The sequence below is a fragment of the Pelobates fuscus genome, chromosome 11 (genome assembly GCF_036172605.1).
Source record: "Pelobates fuscus isolate aPelFus1 chromosome 11, aPelFus1.pri, whole genome shotgun sequence".
In the NCBI taxonomy this organism is placed as follows: domain Eukaryota; kingdom Metazoa; phylum Chordata; class Amphibia; order Anura; family Pelobatidae; genus Pelobates; species Pelobates fuscus.
In genome coordinates, this window is record NC_086327.1 from 48,911,973 (window position 1) to 48,920,340 (window position 8,368).

Genomic DNA, 8,368 nt, shown 5'->3' on the forward strand with positions numbered 1-8,368 from the left:
CACTCCAAGCACTATAACAACTACAGCACCAGAAGAGGGTCTTTGGAAGAGCTAGATTGTTATGCCAAAGGCGAATAAAGGAGCTGTGACAAGTCAACCACTGTAGTGATTATGGTGCTAAGAGTGCCCTGGTGCCTCCAATATTACAAGTAGTCAAGCCATTTTTTTATGTTTTGAGTACCAAAAGTTTATAAGCAAAAATGTTTGTTAATTCTGGTGAGCTAAGCCCTATACTGCTCCAGAACTTCTGGCTCTCCAGCTTTGGCAGTGGAGATGTGGAACGGAACCCAGGTAAGAAGTCAGTCAATTCAAAAATGGTTTGGCAACTTACATTGCGTTCTTGAAGCGTTCCTTTAACAATGTTTAACAATGTATTATTCATTAAACGCTGCTAAGAATATAATATTGTATCTCTTTTTTTAGGTGCAGTTGAGAACTGAAGGTATTGACATTCCCATTGCAAAGACCATGCAAGTACTTCAGGAACCACCTGACCAGCACCACCTTTTTCTTCTATCTTCCCCAAATTCCCTTCTTTGCTTGGTCAGCTTTCAGCCACAGCATTGATATGTGAAAAGGTAGATTGCTGAAGGATCCAAAAGGCTCAGGGAGACATACTCTGACAAAAGAATGGGGTCAATAGTGAGGTTTTCGATTGCCATATGATTATTGCCAGCAGAGGAATTTCACATCAAATATTCTGGATACATATTTCCATCCTATTGACTGGGATGTTTTTCTTATTCTACTTGTGCCAAAATTGTTCCAATGTATTTGATGCTCAGTTCCAGCAATGGGTTTAGATCGGTGTGTTGATATCATGAATCCCTATTGCTATTAGAGTCTCACTGTCTGCAATAATAGTTTGTTTATTTAATAAAAACACGTGTCATAACATCATGACAAACGGACTTTGTAGTACGAACTGATAGAGAGCAAATCATGTTTATCTGTTGTCAGGACAACAAGATACAAAATGAAATATTAAAAATATATTCTACATGCAACTTTTTAAAGTTATGAGTTCCCTGAACAAGATATGATGAAACGATGCTTCACTTTAAGTCTAACTAGGTCATGCCATATTTTATCAACGATTAAGCTAAGCAAATGTGTTGGTAGTCCCAAATTAGATTTTCTTGTAACAAAGCTTTGGAATTAATTTGTTTCTTCGACTAAGCACGAGCCCCAAAGCATATTCACGAAGGCAATTTCTAAACTCTGGAATGCCTCCTAGTTTTGTTTTTATCCCTTCCAATATTTTCAGAGCATTTTAAACGTTACTGACTGCAGAATAAAAATTAGCAATGAGAACATTACAATCCTTGACAGGTTATATTTAGACACATAACAAAAAAGCTCAGTAGCAGTTTCTACTCCCTTGTAAAAAAAAAAGTCAGGAGGGTTAAAGATACAATATATACATACAGATAAACTACGTCTTATTCGTCAGAGAGACACAATAATAACTAAAAGTAAAATTGCCAAAACAAAATGACGGTGAAAACAAAAATGTAATAAACAGATGTTTATGGAGGAACAGATTGTTCATATGTAGAGACTGGCTGCACTTACGCAATGACATTTGTTTCCAAAAACAGATGTAATTGGTAAAAGAGACTTGTAAGACGCAGGTGTAGGGGGTGTATTTTTATACCCATTTTAAGATACGTCAAATTAAATTTGTGCTTATAAGAGGCAAAAATAAATAAAAGTGAGAAAAAAAATGGCATATGGCATTTCACTCTGCATCGGTTATGTAGGGGGGTGCTTTATTGCACATATAGAATACGTAATAGAGAACTATGATATAAGTATAAAATGAATAAGGGAGAACCAAGCATCTCCTTTAGAGATATATAAGGCAGAGGTGGTTAAAATAAAGATCACATGATCCACTTTTTGGCCACTAGTGATATAAGGTATCATTGTTTATGACTGGGTATGTGTTAGCCCATTGTGGGGATAAGTTTAATGTTCGTTAATTCCCTGCTGTTGCTTGTTTTTTCCTACACAATAAATGCAGAATGTAAACCTGTTGCTGGTGGTGAGCTGGTTTACGAATAGTGCCAAATGAACCCATTGGGGAGCCTTATTGGATTAAGCAATTAAATAGTTTGTTACACAGAAATGTTATGAATGCAAATGGTAACGTGAACTGGCATTAAATTGTGACACAGACTGCAATTATCAGTGTTTGCACTGGGGATAAATGAAGATATACCCACAAAGACGTACATTAACTGATTTTTTTTCAGTTTGGAATTTTACTGTGAAAAACAAAAACAAACAAAAAACATTTATACTTCAGTATGCTAGGAACCATGTGGAGACACTGCTAAAGACTGGGTGCCCGTGAATTTTTCTGCCAGTGATTTTACAGATTTTGCTATCAGTAAGTACCGGTATATATTTACAATCGGGATTTGACAGCATTACACAAGGAAAGAGCGAGACTTATAAAAGTATATGAACTGGTTAAGGCATTTTTAGTGGAATCACTTGTCAGGAATCTTCGGATTTAAAGAACTTAGAAAAAAACCTGAATGAGTTTAAAAAAAAAATTCTTTTTTAAATGCTCAAAAAGAGTCTAAATATCAGCTGGACACATACTTTGGGAATTTACTACAGTATAGACAGGAGGCAAAAACCTGTACATTTTGAGTAAGTTCAACTCTGTCACATGTTTTATAAAGTTACATCAACAACAAAGACTGCAAAAGAACATGGTGAATTTATTTTTTGAAAAACAATTCAATGGAATTTTGGTTTCCGATCAACTTCTGTTGGACATTCAATGTTGACTCCAACTTATCGTTTTCCTCTTTATACCAGATGTTGACCCAGAATCCAGCTTTATCTTGGTTCCATGAGTCCAGCAACTCCCTTCATTGACTCCAGATAAAATTCAAAGACTTAAAGGCATCACCAGATTCTAGGCTTCATGAATGTGTGTTTGTACGTTTATTACAATTTTTATTTATTATCATCCATATTTTATATTTTATTTAAGATCAAATAGAGGCCCATGAAATGTAACTGATTTTAAGCAGAAAGCTCTGTCTTCTAACCTTCGTGTAACAGAAGCAGTACTAGATTGTGTAAATCTAAAATAAAAATAAAAGAGGAGACTTATCTGTGATACTCAAGTTGCCTAAATGATGGTAATTTGGGAATAATTTTAAAAAATGGTGAATAAACAGCATTTGCTACAATTTATATGTATTACCATGATTGTGTGTTAGTCATAATTGTCTTAAATTTCCAACTTCTTATTGGTTATGTTCTTAGCTACACAGCATTTTAAAATACAAGAAAGGAGATGGGAATTGGACAAAAGGGGTTATTCAATAAAAAAAATTCTATGGATCTTAAAACCAAACTAAAATTTAAGCAAAAATATCTGATTCTGAAAAAGTACAACTCTGCTAAAATCACATTTGGCTATTTTATCCTATTTGTTTGCAATTTAGTTTACAATTCACTACAATTAAGCTTTTAGTTCCAGTTCAGCAACAGACAAGATAGATAGACAGACAGGCAAGCAGACAGAAATGCAGACAGACAGACAAATAGGCAAACAGACAGACAAATAGGCAGACAGACCAAAATACATAGAGACAGATAGGCAGGCAGGCCGACAGTAAGACAGACAGACAAGTAGGCAGATAGGCAGACAGACAGGTCTTCTGTTATTCGAACTTATAACATGCCTTGTTTTTTTCCTTTTAATTATATGGCTGCATGTTCCTCTATCTACTTTTAATACAATACACCTGTAAAAACAAATTCCACCTCTCCCTCTATTTCACTCTCACTTACTTTTGCTTGCTCTGTTTCTAAACTACTAGATGCACAGCGTTATTACATTATTTACATCTTACTCATATGTTGATTGCCAGACCTGCTATTGCATACCCCAACTGCTCCTCTAATTACCCAACCTAGGTTCGATGGCAGACTAGTATGAAGTACTTATAACAGTAGAAAGACATTTCGCAAAACATTAACAATTGACAAAGTCAGAGGGAAATGGAAGGTCCTAAAGAATGAGTTCAGGGAACTAGGAAGAAAGCTAAAGAAAAGGACCTCCAAGGTAATTTTTTCAGAAATATTACCTGTGCCGCACGCTACAGCAGAAAGGCAGCGGGAGATTAGAGAGGTCAATGCGTGGCTAAAGTCTTGGTGCAGTAAAGAGGGTTTGGGGTTTTTAGAGCACTGGGCCGATTTTGCGCATGGGTACAACCTGTATAGTCATGATGGATTGCACCTAAACGGAAGAGGGTCTGCTGTGCTGGGGGATAGGATGGCTAGAAGGTTGGAGGAGATTTTGAACTAGTGGTAGGGGTGGAGGGTCAAAGCAATCTAGAAAATGGAGATAGGATAGAAAGGAGATGGGCTTTAGCTCAGAACAAAGGGGGTGGAGATGGGGGGAGGGGGGAGCTCAGAACAGAGGAGGTATGTAATATTGATAATTCACAAAAAGTACAAAAGACTCATGATAATATTAAATGTATGCTTACTAATGCAAGGAGCCTATATAACTATATAACAAAAACTAGAGGCAATAGCAAACACTAAATAATATGATATAATAGGCATAACAGAAACATGGTGGGATGAGACACATGACTGGGCAGTTAACTTAAATTGGTACATGTTATTTAGGAAGGATAGGAAAAACAAGAAGGGTGGTGGGGTATGTTTATATGTCAACCATGAGTTAAACTCAAATCCTAGGCATGTGGAATGTGACAAGGAAAATGTGAAGGCTTTATGGGTAGATATCCGCTTGGGGCAAACAAAGGGAAATCAATTATTGGTTGGGATATGTTATAAACCACCTAATGTAAATATTATTGAGGAAGAACAGCTGTTAGAGCAAATTGAGAGAGAGCTGCAAATCGAGGTAACACTTTAATTATTGGAGATTTTAATTACCCAAACATAAATTGGGATAGAGGGACTAGTACTTCAGCAAGGGGAATCAGGTTTTTGAATGTGTTAAATGACACCTTTATGTCACAACTGGTACAAGCACCAATTAGAAAGGATGCTTGTCTGGATCTCGTCATAACAAACAATGTTGATCTTTTAACCAATATTCAAGTAGGGGAGCATTTGGGAAATAGTGATCACAATATGGTAAATTTTGAAATAAACTAAAAAAAAGCAAAAGCAAGTGGGGTATACTAAAACATATAATTTTTAAAAAGCCAATTTCAATAAGATTAGGGCAGCTCTACAACATATCGACTGGCATAAACTCCTTAGTGATAAAAACACTGAGGATAAATGGAAACTATTCAAACAAATATTAGAAAGGTACATTTCGCAGTATGTACCATTGGGTAATAAATATAAAAGAAACAAATTAAAACCAATGTGGCTTAGTAGAGAAGTAAAACAAGAGATTAAAAATAAGAAAAGGGCATTTAAAGCATTTAAATCAGACAAATCAGAGGCATCCTATTTAAGATATAAGGAAGCCAATAACGCTTGCAAAAGGGCAATTAAAGTGGCTAAACTAGAAAATGGACCAATAAGAAACAAGACCTGCCTATATATACTCACCTCTCCCATTCCTTGTTGCCCTGTTCTGGTTCTTGTTAGCCCAATAGCGCATTACGGTTGTATTCTCTTTTGTTATTTATCCTGATTCTGGTTTATTGTTGTTCCTGTCCTCTGTGCTCCTTTGACATTTACACTGATTTCTTTTTTTTTTTTTTTTACCTGGGCTATTCTCTCTGACTCTGTTTGTCCGTTAGCCTGGCCATTCTAAGGATCGGCATACTGAAAGTCTATTTATTGTGATTCAGTCTGTGTGTTCTGGTTCTACCAGTTCACGACAATAGGTGAGTAAACCATCTTTTTACTTTGTTGACAAAGGGTGCCATGGATCTACACTATGTTTTCATAAGTATAGTGACAGGAATACAAGTTTATATATTTCTGTCAGTATAGTGTTTCTTTCAGTGGTGTATCTACCACAAGGCAAAAAAATGCCGCCCCCAAACGCCCTAGCAAATTCCATGTCAGCCTCTTGTTGTGGGGGGCCCAGGAGCTGGTCGGCTGGCCACCTCAGGGCTCCCCAGAGGCTGGCATGCACTGATGTGGAAGGCACTCTCCCCTGAGCTCTCCCCTGCTCAGCTACCTCGCGCGCACCGCAGTGATGCCGGAGCCAGAATATGACATCAGTCCGGCTCCGGCATCACTAAGAGGTGCGCGAGGGAGCTGAGCAGAGAGATCAGAGCTCTCTTGTCGCCCGCTTGAACTGTGCGCCTGTTTGCCCGACCACCTGCCAGCCCAGCCAGCAGCAGCCCCACTAGAGCACAGGGAAAAATCCACCGAAATGTAAGCAAAAAAAAAAAAATGTGAGTGTGTTAGTGTGTGTGCTTGTTAGTGTATCTGATAGTGAGAGTGTGTGTGTCTATGTTAGTGAGAGTGGTGTATGTTAGTGAGTGTTAGTGTCTGTTAATTAGAGTGTGTGTTAGTGAGAGAGTGTCTGTTAGTGAGTGTTAGTGTGTGTCTGTTAGTGAGAGTGTGTGTGTCTCTGTTAGTGAGAGTGTGCCTGTTAGTGAGTGTTAGAATGTGTCTGTTAGTGAGTGTTAGTGTGTGTCTGTTAGTGAAAGTGTGTGTGCGTCTGTTAACGAGAGTGTGTGTGTCTGTTAGTGAGAGTGTGTGTGTCTGTTAGTGAGTGTTTGTGTGTGTTAGTGAGAGTGTCTGTGTGTCTTATAGTGAGAGTGTGTGTGCCTGCTAGTGAGTGTGTTAGTGTGTCTGTTGGTGAGTGTTTTGGTTTTCGGTGTCTGTTAGTGAGTGTATGTGTGTCTGTTAGGGAATATGTGTGTGTCTGTCAAAGAGTGTGTATCAGTGAGAGTGTGTATGTCTGTTAGTGAATGAGTATGTCTGTCAGTGTGTGTATGCATGTCTGTCACTGAGAGTGTGTATCTGTCAGTCAATGTGTATGTCTGGTAGAAAATGTGTGCATCTGTCAGTGAGTGTGCATGTGTCTTATCAGTGAGTGTGTGTGTGTGTTTGTCAGTGTGGGTCTTTCAGTGAGTATATGTGTGTCACAGTGTGTGTATCTAACACAAAGTGAGTGTGCATCTGTCAGTGAGTGTGTATGTGTCTTGTCAGTGAGTGTGCATGTGTATCTGTAAGTGAATGCATGTGTCAGTTAGTGTGTCTGTCGGTGGGTGGGTGGGTGTGCGTGTCTGTCTGTTAGTGAGTATTTTTCAGTAAAATTGTGTGTTGGTTAAACAGTGTGTGTGACAATGACTGTGTTACTGTCAGTAAGTTTATGTCATTGTATGCATCAGTGAAGGCGTGTGTCTGTCAGGCAAGGGGCATGTTGGTTTTTAACAGGAACTGAAATTTAGAAATTTGCCTAGGGCAGCACAGAACCAGAATACACCACTGGTTTCTTTAATAGTATATTTTGTGTGGAAATGCATTTATTTAGCAAAATCTAAGTAGATCACATCCACTACAGCAACACAACCTGTATTTGTACTAAAGTCTTCACCTGACCTGATCTATCTTTCATAAAATCATGGTGAGTTCTACTAATGACATGGCTGTTGAAAATGAATTCATGCAAATTATTCCTTAACAGCCTTTCAAATAATTTCCCAATCACAGATGTATGTGGTTGGAAAAGGATTGTATCTCTACTGTTATAGTGTTCGCCTATCTATGTAGGAGTCCTCCCACTACAATAATTTAAAGGTAAGATTTACTTACTTTACATTTTGTGGCAAACTGGTTTCTGTGTTGTTGCCTGGCCTCCCTGGCTGAGATCATCAAGATTGATGATCTCTGCAAATCAATCCAGTGCTTCCCCATAGGGAAACATCCCAAAATGCCTTGCTTCACCAATCAAGTTCTCTGTAGGAGAGTTATTTGAGTATAACTGAGTTTCACACAGTCCTAGCTGTGGAAGCGCCTTGAGGTTTTGTTATTCCAGCAAAACATGATTTCAGTTGTAAGGGTAAAAAAGCAAGGGCATTGAGATGAAGTGGTCTGGGTGCCTATAGATTCCTTTAAAGGAATCGTGGGTCCATAGATTTCAGGTTGAGGTTTTGAACCCTTTTTAAAAATAGCCTTTTCTGCAATCCTCTTGTATGATTCTTGAAAGAAAGGAATCCTGAAAGATTAACAACAGTTGTATAGATATTTCTACACTAGGCTCCCAAAACACTTGTGGGTGAATACCACCTGGCTCTAGGGCTTTATTTATATAAACTTTATTTAACAGCACATTATCCTGAGCTAACCTCCCCAATCACGTTTGCTGTAAAGCTTTTGTAACAAGGATCTGCAATTTTATAGCCATAGATTCTTACTTGCTATATGACGAAGAAAATAT

General features: G+C 38.0%; 1 protein-coding gene across 4 annotated transcripts in view; it reads left to right on the top strand.

Annotated features, from left to right (window-relative positions):
* Positions 1-3,215, top strand: part of LMTK3 (lemur tyrosine kinase 3) — a 54,600-nt gene extending 51,385 nt beyond the window's left edge. For all 4 annotated transcript variants that reach the window (XM_063436792.1, XM_063436794.1, XM_063436795.1 and 1 more), the window contains exon 16: positions 424-3,215. In XM_063436792.1, the coding sequence (XP_063292862.1) occupies positions 424-440 (17 nt within the window). In that variant the 3' untranslated portion in view covers positions 441-3,215. The remainder of the gene's footprint in view (positions 1-423) is intronic.
* The last annotated feature ends 5,153 nt before the right edge of the window (positions 3,216-8,368 follow it).